We start from the raw sequence: 17,313 nt of genomic DNA on the forward strand, positions 1-17,313 counted from the left end.
CAATGTTATGGAGGACCATACAAGGAGCTGCAAAGAAATGCGTCCATGTTTACTCTTGACATTGGGGGCAAGGAGGAGTTATTCACACTAGACTATTTGAAACTAGCCCATCTGGACTTGTCCCATCCAGTACAGGTCCCCCCCACTTCTACATAGGGGTCGGCCACCAAAACAGAACATCGTCACGTTCAATGAATCACAAGACCATCGGTGCCAGTTCTGGGGGAGGGCTTGTGTGGTGATGCACATTTGTAGTGGCCAACCAGCCCCACTTGTCACGGTGCAGGATCATTTCTCCCAATCCAGAAGGCCGAGTGCCTACTTGTGTCATCATGAAGTGCCGGAACGCAGGAGACGGGGGCAGAGAAGAGCTTAAAGGCTGCAGCACGGAATTCAAATTAAAACAAATTGTGATACTCAAGCTCTCAGCCTGTTGTCTCGGTCTTTTCGTTCCGCTTGCTCACAACCTGCTACACCTCAATACTAAATTTAGCTTCTTTTTTAAAAAAAATATATTCTAGTTGGTGATATTTTCTGCAAAACATGAGGCACAATTATTTAATTTTTGGAATTGTGTTGATTTGATCTAAACTGTACTGACCAGTCTTAAGCTTGAGCCTAAATTATCTATACTAAAACAGAATCAAATATTTTAGAACCATAGCAAAGAGTACAGCTTAACAGATTTGTAAAGCTTAACTTGCTTTCAGGATTAAATCTTTTGTAGATGATCTCCAATCACCAACAACTTAAGAACATTTGCAGCCAAGTACCCATTCTATTTATGAAAAGAAAATGATAGAGTATCAATGTTGTAATTCACCAGTGGTTCCTCTCTCATAAATGCACATGAATCCTGACAGATACCTCTCATGACAAACATTTAGTCAACATTCAAGTCCACTACTTATACCAATATAATCACAAATCAAGATGAAGAGATTATTGTCATGTACACAAGTACAATGAACCAGTGCAATTAAAGTCATCCTTGTTACATCTTTCCAGGCACATAAACACACCAAAAGCAAGTATGAATTAAAACAAAAGAGAAAAAAGATAATGTGGTGCAAACAGTTTTGATGGTCTTGGAGTTGTGTTATGGGGAAAAAAAAATGTTCTTCAACATAGAGGCACCAGACCTTAGGGTTCATCAGCTTGTAAATAGCAGTGAGAAGTGTGTGGCCAGCATGATGGGGGGAGGGAAAGAAGACTTCTCCAATATCAAGTGCCCTTCTTAACCTCATGCAGACATCTTCAATGGATGAGAGATTAGTGCCTGTGATGTACTTGGCCATGTCTACAACCTTCTGTGTTCATAGGCTTTTGAGCTTCCAAACCAGGCAGTGACACAACCAGTCAGTATACTTTCCACATTATTGCCAAATCTTCTCAAACTCCTTAGAAAGGAGAGTTCAATTTTTTTTTCCTGAGGAGTAACTTGTAAAGCCCATGGGGAAAATCAATATGATAAGCGTGGACAATCAACAAATATTTTGACAGTTTCTATTACATTCTTCATGGTGTTAACAACGGTTAGTGCAACATTATTACAGGGTGACCCAGCTGAAATCCGGCACGGTCTGCAAGGAGATGGTATGCTCACCCCATGTTTGCATGGGTTTTTCCTGGGTGTTCTGGTTTCCTCCCACCATTCAAAACATCACAAATTAATCAGTGTATAGGGGGGTAGGGGGCACAGGTTTGAGGGCCAGAACAGCCTGTAACCATGCTGTATGCCGACATTGAAGTTTAAAATAACTATTAAGCCAGGTGGAAGATTGGTTAAACATCAAATTACGGGGAAAATAACAGATCCTTTTAAAGTTCATATACTATAACTAGTGTGGGCAATTGGAAACAGCATAGCATGTTTAGATTCTCAGGTGACAAAGCTATAAGGGAAATTAAGTCTGCAAAAGAATAAACAAATGGACAAGAATACATCAGATGGGAGTACATTGTGGGAGAATGTGAGATTTATAAATGCAATAGGAAGAATGGTTGAAACCATTGTGTTGAAGACAGGAATTCTAGTCTGCTATTTCATGAAACAGAATAAACATTTGGATACAGGATGCAATTGCAGAGGCAAATAACAATGAGATCTTTCTGTAAGTCAATGCTACAGAGGTCTTCTTGAGATTCTAAAGGGCCCTTGTGTCAGGAAAGATTCACTGGACTGATTGCTGGGATAAGATCCTGTCCAAGTGGAGATTCAGTGAATGCTCTGACATTCATTAAATTTCCAAGAAATTACTATCTCATTGGAAGTTGCCCAGATTCTGAGAGACACTGATGAGAGGTGAAAGCTGAGAGACTGCTCCCTCTAGCTGGAGCATTTACAGCCAAGGATGTGAAGCCTCATAATGAAAGGGCTGGCAATTAACTGAAGAGGAATACCTTGATGCAGATATTTGCTAATCTTCAGAATCTCCTTCCAAGAGATTTATGGATCTGAAGTCATTATAAACATCTAAGGCCAAAATAAATAGATTTTTGGATTAAATGGGAAATTGGACAAGAAATTCAAGTTCAAGCACAAAAATCAGACATGACGTTTTGGAATGGGGTTCAAGGGGCAAGGAAGCCTACTCTAACTTGCATATTGTATGAACATTAGAAATGTAAGATTTACCCAGATCTGCAAGCAATAACTAAAAAATAAAAGACCCAACCACGAAAGCTATGGTATTCATTTCCATTTCTATGGGATAATCTTGTTATATCGTTTCTAAAGCAATTTACAGCATGGAAGGCATTCTGTCAGCCCACTAAATCAGTGTTGCCTCTTTGGAAAAAAAAAAGCAGATATGCTTCGTCCCACATCCTTGTGCCATTTCAAACCTTGCTTTAATTCCTCAAAATTTTGTCTAACTTCCTTAAAGTGGCTTGTGGTATCACCTTTCACCACATTATCAGCTGCAATCATTAAATAATTGGGAGTAGGATCCTAATCGGTCAGTGATTAGGATCCAGGGACACGGGTTGAAACCAAATTAAACTGTTGCTAATGAAATAAACTGGGAATAAAGTAAAAAAGATAGCCTAAAGTCTTGAGTATTCTGTTCCTTTTGCCCAGACAAACCCATTTCAGACCTACTGTAATGTGCCCAATGTGTATAAAAGAAAAGAAATGGAGTACCCAACATCAACTGAAGCATTTAATCAAATTCAAAAACTTTATTCTCAACCCATTCAATCATGAAAATTCTTCTGGAGAACAGTGGGGAAATTATGTACAGATTTTAAGAGCTGTCCCAGCATCTAACAACCAAACTCAAAGAATCACGAAAACTTCCAGACAATTCCAACACACTCACCAAGCATGCCTTTTCATAAGAGCAGGACGCCAGACGCAGCAACACAGTGATATACAGTCAAGGATTCTGTTAGCACCGTGGTTAAGTGAAAAAACACAAATTCTGGAGAAACTCAGCAGGTCAAACAGCGACTTTATATAGCAACGGTAAAGATACATCACCAACGTTTCGGGCTTAAGCCCTTCATCAAGATGTGGGGGAATGTGAGAGATCCGAACAAAAGGAGGAGGGGGGAGGTGTGGTGAGGGTGGGAGATGATGGGAGGGGGGGCGGGCAGAGGAGTCTAGGCTAGGTGGAGAGAGAAAGGAAGTAGAAGCTGGAATGACTAATTAAAGGGGGGGGGGGGGGGAAAAGAAGAAAGACAAGCTGATTCATGGAATGCAGTGAGCTGAATGTTCATCCCCTGGTGGCTGGAGAGTGCCCAGATGAAAATTGAGGTGTTGTTCCTCCAATCTCCGGTGGTCCAGGTAGGGTAATGTGAGTTTGAGAATGTGATTCAGAATTGAAATGGTTGGCTACGGGGAGGTCGCTTTTGTTGCGGATGGAGAGGAGGTGCTGGGTGAAGCAATCTCCTAATCTGTGACCAGTCACTTAAATGTGCTCCAGATACAGTAAATGAGTTCTTTGAAGATACAGGTGAAGTGTTGCTTCACCTGTAAGGTCTATTTGAGACCTCAGACTGTGGTGAGGGAGGAGTGGGTTCAGGTATTACACCTCCTACGACTACAGCGGAAGGTGCTGGGAGGGGGGCAATGGGTGGGAAGAGTGCACAAGGGAGTCACAGAGGGAGCGGTCCCTACGGAAGGCTGAGAGGGACGGAAAAGAAAAAATGTCTGGTGGTGGGATCCTGTAATAAGTGCCGGAAATTCCGGATGATGATGCAGAGTTGGATGCAGAGGCTGGTGGGATTCTGTGTTTATTGTTTCTAGGGGTGGGGGCAGATGAGTGGGGAATGGAAGAGATGGGGGTGAGGGCCATGTTAATAGTGGTGGAGAGGAAGTCACATTTGTGTATCAGAGACTCTGGACTGGAAGATCTCATCTTGGGAGTAAATGCAGCAGAGTCAGAAAAATTGAGAGAAGGGGATGGAGTCCTTGCAGGGGACGTGTAGTCCAGGTAGTTGTGGGAGTTAGAGGGTTTGTAATAAATGTCAGTGGAGACAGAGATCCAGAAAAGGGAGTGTTATCAGAATGGACCAGGTGAGTTTGAGGCCAGGGTGGAAATTGGCCATGAAATTGACAAGCTCATCGTGGGTGCATGAGGCTGCCCCAACATAGTCGTCATTGTACTGGAGGAAGAGTTGGAGGGGGTTTTGCCTGTGTAGGCTTGGAGCATATTTTGCTCCACAAAACCCACAAACAGGGAGTCATAGCTGGGACCCATGGCTACTCCTTTAATCTGGAGGCAGTGGGATGAGTTAAAGGAATAATTATTATGGGTGAGGACAAATTCTGCTAGGCGGTGAAGGGTGGTGGTGGAAGGTAAGTGCTCAGGTCTGAGGTCCAGGAAAAAGCAAAGTGCTTTGAGGCCTTCTGTGTGGAGAATGGAGGTGTAAAGGGATTGGACATCCATCGTGAAGATGAGGGGGTCCAGTTCGAGGAATCTGAAGTCTTGGAGGAGGTGTCGTGAGGGTACATGGGTAAGGATTGAACTAAGGGAGAAAAGATGGAGTCATGGTAGGATGAATGAGTTCCGTGAGGCAAGAGCAAGGAGAGAAAATGAGTCTGCCCAGATGGTTAGGTTTATGTAACAAACAGTGCAAGGATGGGAGACAATGAGGTTGGTAGCTGTGGGGTGGGGGGGGCTGGAGAGGAGGTGTCCAGAGTCGATGAGGTGAGAGATGGTGTGGGACATGGTGGTTTGGTGGTGATGGTGGGATCCTGTGGAAGGGATGATAGGAGGAGGTATCGGAGAGCTGTCAACTGGCCTAAGCAAGGAAGAGGTCAGTGTGCCAGACTACAACAGCACCACCCTTTACTGCAGGTTTGATAGTGAGCCCAGGATTCTTTACTATCAACTCCACATGCAAAATCTTTAAATATCACAACACTAAGTCAAGCAATGACAAAGAGGAACTTTCTCCTAATTCACACCTATTATTCTTTTCTCAACTGAGAAATTTGCACAAAAACATCAAAAGCATACTACAAGTCTGAAAATCTGGACTGCTCAGGGATTGGGAGGGTCTGGATTTTCAGATTTTTCAGATTCTCAGGCAGTACATTTAAATTTTTAATTTAAGGAGGAATAAACAGATGAACAGGCAAATTTTGATAGTTTATTCATTAGCAAATACAATATGCTTAATTTAAAAAAAACGAGCAGCTTTAACGAAAAATAAAGTCAACAAGCGTGGTCACTTGATGCCACTGTACATCTGTGGCGCTTATGCACGCACACACACAAAAGCCTACTAAATTTTAAAAGTTTGAGTTTTTGAAAAGTCCAGATTCTTGGGTGGTCCAGATTTATTGGATCCAGAATTTTGGACTTGTACTAGACAGAGAAGACTCCTATATCTATCATCAAGTGGCTCAGGAGCATCATCACTGGTTCAACTGAAAAATCCTGAACACCACAACTCTAGAAGTGGTCTCCAGCAGATGGTTAGATTGATAAATGCAGAAAAGAATGTACTTGACCTAACCATTGCAGATACAGCATTCAGATATAAATTTGGAATGAGTGTCCAACAAGTACTGTGCTGTCATCAAAAGACTATATTCACACCAAAGACAACCTCAATTTATGTTGTGGCACCATCATCATGCTACACGAGCTGGACCATGAATCTAGTAGCTCAAGACTTGGCATCTAGGAAGATCTGTGGACTATCAATACAAGTGTCTTCCACCAAAATATTGGAGAACAAGCACATCCCTCAATCTACCATTACCAGTGTCAGGTGATCAATCCTGATTCAGTGAATGTAGAATGGCAAACCAGAATCATGTACAAAAACACCTGCTAACTTGTCAAGAGCTGCAATACAAATGTGAAAAGTGCATAAGTGATCATCTACCTACAAAAATCAAGACCAATTCAAATTATTAGGAGGTAAACAAGTCTGAAGAAGCTGGAAAACTGCAGGCAACACACAAACTGCGACAGGAGCTTAGCAGGTCAGACAGTAGTCATGGAATACAACAATTCTTTCGAATTCTGATCATTGATTCAGGCCAAAACAACAACTGTCCTATTGCTTTCCACGAATCATCAGAACGAATGATAGAAGTTGACATCAATAATGTTCATGTTTACTGGCCAAAAAGCAGCACACCTGCTCAATTTGGGTTATATCAGGATCACTCCCCTTCAGATCTCATTATATTCTTGGTCCAAATATGAAGCAACAATTCAACTGAATTCTAGAGATGAGGGGAGTGTGATTGCACAAGACACCAAGACAACATTTAACAATCTGAGGCACAAAAAAACACAGTTTAAAAAAAAATCAAAGGGAAAACATTCCAGTTGCTCAAGTCATACCTTGAGCAAAATGGTTATGAAAGGTCAATTATTCCCAGTGTTTCCAACATCTTCAGTTTATCCAGTAAACACCAGATCACATCATAAGGGACAATGCTCTTTGATGCTGTCAACTCCACTGACAACTCCTCAGAAAATTAAGCAGTCCAAATCTGCATACAGCAAAACCAAGACAATATTTAGCCATATGCTGATTGTGGAAAATTACTTTTATTCCATACAAGGGAAAATTATTATTTAAAACAAATGTAAACATCAAGTTGGCATTCAACAGCATTACCCCATCCCTACATCCAATTTCTAGAACAGCAGGAAACTAGACAAGCAACACAAATATTATGGCTACAAGAGCAAGTCAGAAGTTAGAACTGTGGGAAGTTCTCTCTTCTCCATTGTCTACAAGAATAAAAAGGCAAAAACAATCAATATTCTCCATTTAACTGACTAACTAAAGCTTCAACAACACTAATCTTTAATTTTCACTCCTTCACCAACAAATTATTTTAGCAACAAGTGCATCACAAGCCCCAGCACCTCAAAAACAACAACACTGCCTCCAAATTCATAGACTCCATAACTTTCAAATACTTATAAATCCTGATATTTCCTATCCAATATACAGCAGCACCTTAACTGGGAGGACTGCAATGATTCAGGAAGTCAGATCTCTATCACCACCTTTGGGCAACTAGTAATGGATAATAAATGCTGGCTTTGTCTACAAATGAATAAAAAGAGTTGCATGTTTTAAGCACAACAAGAAAACAACTGTACAAATCTTATCAGAGGAATGAAATTTTGGAAACCCAAAGGAAGCACAAAAAACATCACAATATTGTCACAGATAATGTTTCTTTTGAAATTGTAATCACTGTTGAAAGAAGTAGGGTTTAATCCTTTTTGGTAACACCAAAGATTATCAGAATGGACACAAGAAATAGCAAGAAGATTACCATTTTATTTCAGGGTAACTATTCATGGAAGTAAATGAATTTTTTGGCAAAGTATACAAAAAGCAAACGATCAAAATTGTGGTTATTTTCTGCAAATGTTGAAAATGAGCAACATCTTTATGACTCTTGAATTTTCTATTGCTAGCAGCTCACTCAGCTTCAAAGGGCTCAAAATTTTCCTGCATCCCAAAAAAATGTTACATTAGTTTGGAAAACAAACTTTATCTGCTATTATTAGATTTCAAAATAAACTAAGGCTGACCTGTGTACATGAAGAATCAAAGAAATGCAACTTTACAATGCCAAACACTTGTCATACTTATTAAAAATAACCTTTACAGTTGATTATTGAGATAATTTCTAACCATTTAAATAAAAAGTTAATGAGATCAACAAAATTCATCTTTTTCATTATTTTTGAAAAACACATTACATAAGATGAGTATTTTGAAAATTACAAATTCATGTATAACCAAAGAGAAATTAATAGATTTTTTTTAAACTGTAAACTGGGCTGGAATGATCGTGCTTCTCAAATGCTGAGTAATATCAGACATAAATGTATACATAATAAAATGTTCAATAATCAGTTTTTCAATTTACAATATACACAACAAATTGAAAAAACTGATCTAACCACATATTGTATGAAACATAGCTCAATGGAGTGAGACAGAAGTCCACACTGGATAAAAAGGCATTAATGTCAGGCCAGAAATGGGAAAGTCTGTCATTTCACCCAGAGAGAGTAATATGGCAGAGATGAACAGAAAATATTAGGTGATTAGTTATTCATTATGTTTATTTTCACAACCACTGTAGCTAAAGTTGGCACCAATTTTAATAACTTTTTGAAAAATCCCATTTATAGCTATTTAAGTGAAATCAGCACCAAAAACAAGTTATCAATACAGCAACTAACATATCTGGTTTTAACAATTTCATTTAGCTTGCTGCAGTCTATTTATACAGTAATTTCAAAATAACAATAATTCTGTTGAAGGTGCTTTAAAAATTTCAATGCATCTTCATAAATTGCTTGAATCCTGCATATTTATTTTAGTCAGCATTTTGTCAGCACTACCTTTAATTCAAGATCTAGTTGTGATCAACACTGAACTGGGTAATTTACAGAAAACAAAATGTTCTTGCTTGTAATGCATATACAAAATACAGTGGATCACTTCAAGTGATTTTAATTACAGAATTTTAATCATCATGTATAATCAATAACTTAAAATTATAAAAAGGCATGGAGTCATAAATGATTAATACCAAGTTGTCTATTTATTATTGTGCAATTACTATTTTGAAACTAATCACCAACTTTTAAATGTTTTCTTTCCCCTGCAAGATATTCAGTTCTTTTGTCATACTTGATCTCTTTGGTGTTGCTAATATTCATCAAACTGAACCAAGCCGATAAACCCTTTAAGTTAATTGCTCTATTCAATGACAATAAAAATCTTTAATAGCAAACAAAATATACCATTTATTTATAAGCAGCAACTTTATACATTTATAATTATAGTCCTCCTACAATGTTAGAAATGTTCCCAGCATCTTGCACACATTATGCACAAACTTGGGATCTCATTAGTTTGCAGAATTACAAGAAAATAGGATAATAGATTTGATAGTTTGACAAAAAGTTCATTTTGAAGCCACACGGCTTATAGTATTGTTAAGGATCATGATCAACCAAGTCAGGATATCCAATCATTACATACAAATGCAGTGTTTAACGACTGTATATTTAGGTAATGACATAGTTCCATTCTTAACACTTCTGAAACAAGATACAAATTTGCTTCTTTCCAATAGTCTAGACGTTGGTTTCTTGCTGGAGTACAACTGTGCAGATAATGCTCTGCGAGTTAGCCTAAACAGTGAGATACTATACCTAACATAACAGAGCAGTCCCCTCCTACTCTCACCAAACATTCGGAAGTGGATGTTGGAAACAGGATCAATTCTGTCAATCTTCACCAAGAGCAGTATAAATCTTCACATCACCCAAGATAAGCAATAGGTTTCATTGTAACATTATTAAATTTCTAACAACTTGTGCTGACAGAAATGAATTTTGAACAAGCTGAGAATGTTCTCACTACAAATGAGGAAACTCGGTCATTCATATTAAAAGAGTTGTAAATGTTGATAGTACAAGATCAAAACAAGGTCCAATCCTTAACTAGTCCTTAATATTTGGCGCCCAATATACAAACAGTATTTTATTAACCATAATAACTGGCCGTTTAATAATTCCTTCTCGGAATGTCTGACAAGTGTGGAAGAATTAAAACAACGCAAAGCTGATAAATTATGACGCATTAAGGCGCAGTTGAATTTTTTTTAAAACTATAATGCTGCTAAATCAAATACAATTTTAGCAACATTGAAACAATATCCATAGTTTTAGAAATATTGAGCTATGTCTGTTAATGTTTCAAAAAATATGCACTAGGACAAATCATACCACAAACGCACAATTTGTTTGCCAATGAAAGTCAGTACATATTGGTAGGAACATGTCGGACAGAGAATTACAACACTTACGTAAGCTTGGATTTTACCTCTACCACCCAAATAAAAACACAAACTGCCGCATTTTCTCCTTGGGAACAACGATTCAAATACGCAGTCAAAAACTGAAGAGGTCGGTCGCTCCAGATTTTTTTTTAATTCATAAACTTAACGTATACAAAATAATCAATGACGATTCAATTTTAAGAAGCGCGTACACTGCAATGTAAATCTGGATTCCACATGAAAGTTTTCCTGGAAGACATGTGGTTGTGTCATTTCAGCAATTCCACCGAAATGTGCACCCGCCTGAAAATCTATTTGAAATAAACATCAGACCATTTCACGATGTTTCACATTTACTGCTTCGTGCTACAGGTTGAGTGAGAATCATTGTATATTTTCGCTTAAAAGCGCATAAACAATCCGGTCACTGTTTTGCGTTTCCTGCACCCCACCCCCCCCCCCACCCTTATAGAGAGACCACACAGGTAGGCCGATCAAGCCTGAAATTGGCCGGAGAGGGGGGTTTTTTCCCCTCTCTCTCTCCGCTGTTTTCCTTCCTCTCCAATCTCTCACTATTTTCCCTCTCTCCTCCCTGTCCCGCCATCTTGGAGAGCAGCAGCCATTTTTAACACGGAGCGAAACTTCAACCGATACACAACACAACCCCCCCCCCCCCCCCCTCCTCCCCAAGCGCAGAGCCCGGAGACTTGGAAGGCAAAACAGAACGGAGGGAGGGGAGGGGGGAGGGGGGGGAGACGAAGACGAAAGAGTGAACCGTTTTAATGTAACCACGCAGAACAAAAGATTCGTCGTTCGCATCACACGTTTCAGTATCTGCAAACGTCTGTTAATATGCACCACTGCTTCTCAAGTTATTCTACACATAATAAACATGACAACATCCAAGGAGAGGGCCCGAGGGAAGCGAGGACTGTTTCGCGAGCCCGATTTTATTATGCAGGGACGGCAATGCAAAAGTTCACTGTTACAGATAACTGCATTTTTAAAAACTGGGTGGGGGGGGGGGGTTCAGCTCTTACCTTTCTTAACAAGGCCTCCGTCCTGGCGCCATCTTCATGAACCTTCAGAAATCCAAACAGTCGGCTGTGCGATAGCGACAGACAGATGACATACGTTAACATCGGTTTTAATTTATGCACAAACACCAAAACTTAAATCAAAAACACGACATAAAACTTGCAGAATTTTCTAACCTATCGAGAGTTGCAATAGAGTCTCTCTCCTGGGGCGTCAGAGTTGGAAAGTCATCCTCAATTTCACTCGGTTTTCCCGCCGCCATTTTCTTTTCCTCATCACCGAATGATACTCCACAGGATTTCATGGGCTTACACAGAGATATGAAAAAAAATGTTTGTAATTTATTTTTATTATTCTTTATTATTTCCGTGGACTTTTGCCTTTCCACATCCTTCAAAGTCTTGCTCCGCTTTCCCACGCGCTGCTGAAGTCCTTATTGATTCAGAAAAATTAAAACAACATTTAAAGGATATTCGGAAAAAATACAGAAAACTTCAAAGCAGAAAGTTGTAATTGTGTCACATCGAATCCACGCCGTAAGCGCACAGGCAGCAAACCCACTCCCCACCAATGACCGCCAACCCCCAACACCACGTGTCTTTGTGTTGATTTACGTCAGTTCGTGCTGCGAGATCAACTGACACGAGAGCCCGCCTCTTCCGACTCATCTCCGTGGTGATTGGCCACGAGGTTCTTATTTTGGAACTGGCGCCGGTCCGCACTGGCTCCACATTGGGCAGGAAAACTGCCAATCACCAAACTCGCCTCACGTCAACACTGTTAGGGTTTGTCGGCCTATAAAAGGAATGTGGGCTACGCATAATTTTTAGTTTTCGCTTTATGTTTGTGCGGGGGGGGGGGGGGGTTGGACGCGATGTCGGCGTTAGGTGTTGCGCTTCCCTTTGGGAGCCTTGAGCAATCTTTTCGCGGTGGACTACTGATTTAGTGAAGGAGCGGAAAGGGTCGGCTGCCAACAAAAAGCTTCACAGTTTCCAACGGAGACTTGCGTCTCCTGTTCCGAGTTTCAATTGCTGATTTTGAAACCAGGGAAGGGGGCGCCGACCTGTGAAAAGGAGCCCGACCCATGTGCATGGTCTAGTGAAAGTTGGCAGTCTTTCAGAAGTGTTGAATTCGGAGAATTTTAAATTAAGACTGTTCTGGCAAAAGAGTACAAGGTTCCTTTCAATTCAAGCCTGTACAAGCGCCATAATTGTTTAAGGGCCAACTCAATGGGCAGCTGTTAATTTCTAGCTAGTTTCCCCCCTTCTCTTGAGATGGGAAGAGAGAAGCGGGTTGCAACGAAACTCCCCGTCATCGAGCCTCAGGGTTGCTTGCCTCATACGCTTCCCATAACGATCGTTTAATTTTCTCAAGCATGTGAACATGTTGAAGGTTTATTAGTTACCAGAGTTTGTGCGGTGTCTAATGTTGACAACAATTAATAGTTTTGCATTTGTTTAGAGAATGTAAGAATCGAACAGTAGCTCGCTTTAATACTTTAAAGATAAATATAGGCTATTTTTTAAAAAATCATTATTAATGCCAGAATACAAGGTGTTAGTTATCTATTCCATCTGAACTGTTTAATTCTCTTGTTAGTGCATGATTTTCTCCTATAGCCTGGCACTGAGTTGATGAACAGTTTAGCTGTAGTGGAGGTCAGTTTCACCTGATTATCAAAGTTCCTGGTGAAGCTTGGAATTCAAAAAAAAATTCACTATTTTGCTGACATTTTTGTCATTCATAATACTGAAAATGATGCCATGTAGGATCCAACTGTGGTTAAAGGATATATCCAACTGAAAGCCCATTTTTGATATTATTTGTGAGATGTTGTCATCTCTGAACTTCCATGTTTTCTCAGATTTTTTTTCCCAAACTTGCCAAATTAAGCAATTTGATCATGTTTCTTCCTCCATCAGACATACGAGTTTTTAGATCCACTGAAAGCCTCATTCTGTCCTTGCCTTTTCTGACCTGGTCTCTGACTTTGTCTATTCTATAGTCCCTTCTGGTAATTGTTCTTGGGAAGGTCTTTGTGGTAAAGGATAACAGGCCTCTAGACCATGTCTAGATTCTACTTTCTTCCATAGATGGAACAGGAAATGCATGATGGTATGGGAGATCGTGTATTCTTTCCATCACTTCAACTGGGCTCTGCTTGTGGGTGAGCGAAGGAACCCATCCATCAGGCTAAGTAATCCAATTAAGTTAGCCAGGATAAGAATGCTGATATTAGTTTATTGTACCACTAAATGTTAGTACTGGCACAAAATATGGTAAAAGAGCCCCCAGGATATGGAAAAGAATAAATTTTTCAGGCTCCATGTGTTTCAGAGAAACAAAATCTGCTGATGCTGGAATTTTGAGTGAACTATGCCAGAAACACTCAACCTTTCAGGTTTTTTTAATTTAAGATCAACACATAACAAATTTTTAAAACTAACATTTATTAGTTATTGACTAAATATATGCTGATTTATATGAAAAAAGAAAAAAAAACTAAACACCACCTAAACTCCCCAATCCCTTCTACCCCCAACCTGTCAGGTTGTAACTGTTAAATTAACATGTGTTGAAGGTGCTGGTGGTCAACCTGAAAATGCTGTTTATTCCCCACTCTTCCTTATGACACCTTGAGCATCTATTCTGCAGGCTTCCAGCAACATCATGGTTTAAAAAGGGGCAGTGTGCTTGGCATAGCAGTTAGTGCAACACCTTTAAAGCACGAGCAACTGGGATTGTGGTTCAAATTTCTCCACGTCTGCATGAGTTTTCACTGGGGGCTCTGGTTACCTCCCACTATTTGAAATGTACTGAGATGTAAGTTAATTAGGAAGCACAAACCACTGCATATTTGTATGTCTAAATAACAGCCTCTATTATATCTGTTTTCACCATTACTGGCAGTCTCTTCAGGCACCTATCATTGTGGACACACAACATATCCTCACTTCACAGGAAGGCATGACAATGGCTGCACTTTCTGAGAAGACTGACCACCGTTATGTCAACCTTCAAGAGCCATGTAAAGAGCGTCCTGGCTGACTGCATTATAGTGAGGTACGTGGCTCCAGAAAAATGGTATCTCCTCCTCCCACCCCATCAATGTGATCTACTGGGATAATTGTCTGAAGAGGGCGCACATTCCCCTTCTACCCTGCACACAGCATATTTCGGCTGCTCTCATTGGGGAAAAGATACAGGAGGATCAGAGCCAGTAGCATCAGGCTGAGAAACAACTTCTTTCCACAGGAAATGAGAATGCTGAACAACCATAGGAACTGCTCACTAACCATCTGAGACTTTCCTATCATGCAATGCTATTTATTTGTATGTATGAATACTTGTCCTGTGTATGTATTGTTTGTATGTGTGTTATGTCTGGTTATGTATTTGCTTGTTTTGTACCAAGGACTGGGAAAAAAGGTTCTGATTGTCTCTGTATCCCTCTCATATTTTATAAACTTGTATCAGGTCACTTCTTAGGCTCTGCTCCAGAGAAAGCAACACAAATTTGTCTAACCTTTCATTAATAGCTCATGACCTCTAAGCCAGGCAACATCCTCGTAAATCTCTACTGTCCGCATTCAAAACTTCCACATCCTTCATGCAATATGACAGCTGGAACTGCCATATTGTGGCCTAACCAAAGATGTGAATAGCTGCAGTGTGATTTCCTTACTTGCAAACTCAATGTCCCACCCAATGAAAGAAAGCATACAATCACCCTCTCTACTTGCATCTCCACTTTCAAGAACTTATGCAGCTGATCATGGACCTCCAGCCAGAATAACACCTTTACACCACAATCTTCTGTTTTCTATGGGCCTGCCAATTCCAAATCCAAATTATCAATTCACTTGATCCCATGCAACAGTAGCATCTGGATTAGCCTACCACAAGTGACCTTGTCAAATACCTTGCTAATGTCCATGTAGATGACATCCACTGAACTATCCTCATCAACTATATAGACACCCATACCGAGAGCAGTTCAGTTTATACAAATGTTTATTACAAATTCAAAAGCTGATTTCAAACTACAATATGCAAGCCCTTCCCAATTATACTTATCAACGCCTGGACTGGTCCCAACTGCTGAAGTGAGTCAATGACTGCACACTTGTAGTAGGTTGTCGGGGCGCCGGTAGCAGCTTCTCCACCTCCCCCGACCGGGACGTTAGCTGGACTCTAGAGGTTCTTCTTGCTGAGAGACGTTTCCACTTCAGCAGTGTAGCCATGGCTTTTATTGCCCAAAAGTTATTTAATCATAGCTTATCTCTTTGAATAATTGATTTAATTATCTTCAAGGACTCCTGACAGTCTGCGACCAACAAAAGACAACTGCATCTCTGGGCCTCATGGTGGAATTTAGATGTGTCTACTAATTCATATGCATCCTGGGCCTCATGGTGTAAATTAGATTATGTCTTCTGATGCAACTGCATCCCTTCTGCATAAGCTGGTCTAAATCCTCCATTACACCTCGTCAACTGTTTTTGTGACCACCAAAAATAATTCAATTTGGTAAGATATGTACATCTTTGATAATTGCTTAAAAATAGGAAAACATTGAGAAGATGATGTGATTTCTCAGCTGAAAGACCTTCCCACAATTCTTTACCACAACTACACTGTGACCCCTTAATGCTTGTGTGACAGATTGTTATATTTTATATTGTATATAGATATTTTTTTAATTGTATTGATTGTGTGGGGTTTTTAGTTAGGTCACACACAAGATGCAAACACTTCAAAACAGATCTCATTTAAAATGCTGGAGCTCTGTTCAAGCCAGAGTCCAGGCTCTGGGTGCCTTTGCAAAAACTTTGAAAAATGCCTATAAGGATGTCACAAGTAGGTGTTAATTGGACATGGTGTAGAGTAATGGATAACTGTTTAGGAAAGCAACAGATGATCGAGCTCAGAAGATTGGGTCTGGTGCCGCCGTCTGAGTGGAGTTTGCTGTTTTAAGAGGGTCATGTGGTTTTCTCTGAGCGAGAGAAAGAAAATTCATTTCTACAGTTCAGCAGCAGCATCAACATGACAAGCTGGCAAGCTTGTGGAAAAACCCCATTTTGAAGATGGGTTGTGAATTCTTATTTCAGCTTGTTCAAAGCCATTGTGGTCCATACAAGAGGAGATGGCTGGCTGTATGGCACTTGAAATAAGGGAAACAGAAAAGGAACTCTGATGATCTGAAAGAAAGAGGTAATCATCAGGAAAACCCTGATGGGGCAAGTTTCTTTGGCAAGACACTGAAATGGCTAATCAGAAGGAATCAGTTGTGGGTGTTCAACAAGCAACAAATCTCTCTGAAAACTGACAAGAACATTTCTGAATGGTAACCATTTACCTTTCAAGCACAAAAGCCTGGTGAAGATTCATAAATGTTCAATTCTGTGCACAATATAAGAATTGCTTGATGCCGGTGAACTTGGGGAAGTGAGATTGAACTGTGAATCAAAGAACTTTTCTGAACTTACACACACATTACATACATGTGCGCTTAGAATTAGGGAGTTAATAGTAATAAGTTAAAGTTTGATCCTGTTTTCATGTTTAAAGATAATTAAAAGCAACTTTTGTTTAAGTAACCATTTGTCTTGGTGAATTTCTATTGCTACTGGGTTTTGGGGTCCTCTGGGCCCATAACATTTGAGCCATTCAAATTCCTCTGAGAAATGGTCAAGCATTTGCTAACTGGAAATAAGAACACAGGAAATACAAGATGGAGCTGGCCATTAAACCCCCCCTCCCCCCTACTGCCTTTCAATAAGATCATGGCTGATGTATTACCTCACTGTAACTTTCCTGTTACTCACCCCATATAATGTGGATAGCCAAATTCCTTTCCAGAACCCCCTCCATGTTCACTTCCGAAATAGCTAATCCTTTATTTTGAGATACCATAGCCAAGGGAAACAACATATTCCTAAAATACAGAGCTCAAAGATTTAGATAAATAATTGCAG

At 40.0% G+C, this 17,313-nt stretch overlaps 1 protein-coding gene and 1 long non-coding RNA gene across 10 annotated transcripts in view; both read right to left on the bottom strand.

Moving 5' to 3' along the window:
* The window catches only part of kdm6a (lysine (K)-specific demethylase 6A), a 317,187-nt gene that overhangs the window by 199,091 nt on the left and 100,783 nt on the right, over positions 1–17,313 (bottom strand). For 8 of the 9 annotated variants that reach the window (XM_069889290.1, XM_069889297.1, XM_069889294.1 and 5 more), the window contains 2 exons: positions 11,512–11,642; positions 11,338–11,401 (listed from right to left, as the gene is read on the bottom strand). In XM_069889290.1, coding sequence (XP_069745391.1) covers positions 11,338–11,401; positions 11,512–11,639 — 192 coding nt within the window. In that variant the 5' untranslated portion in view covers positions 11,640–11,642. Of the gene's footprint in view, positions 1–11,337; positions 11,402–11,511; positions 11,941–17,313 lie in introns of those variants that run through there. The other variant, XM_069889289.1, reaches the window with a different exon arrangement.
* Positions 7,751–10,001, bottom strand: LOC138738670 (uncharacterized). Its single transcript, XR_011341665.1, has 2 exons — positions 9,669–10,001; positions 7,751–7,944 (listed from the first exon to the last, which is right to left on the bottom strand). It is a non-coding gene; the product is annotated as an uncharacterized lncRNA (long non-coding RNA).

This window comes from Narcine bancroftii, chromosome 7 (genome assembly GCF_036971445.1).
Source record: "Narcine bancroftii isolate sNarBan1 chromosome 7, sNarBan1.hap1, whole genome shotgun sequence".
NCBI classification, from domain to species: Eukaryota; Metazoa; Chordata; class Chondrichthyes; order Torpediniformes; family Narcinidae; genus Narcine; species Narcine bancroftii.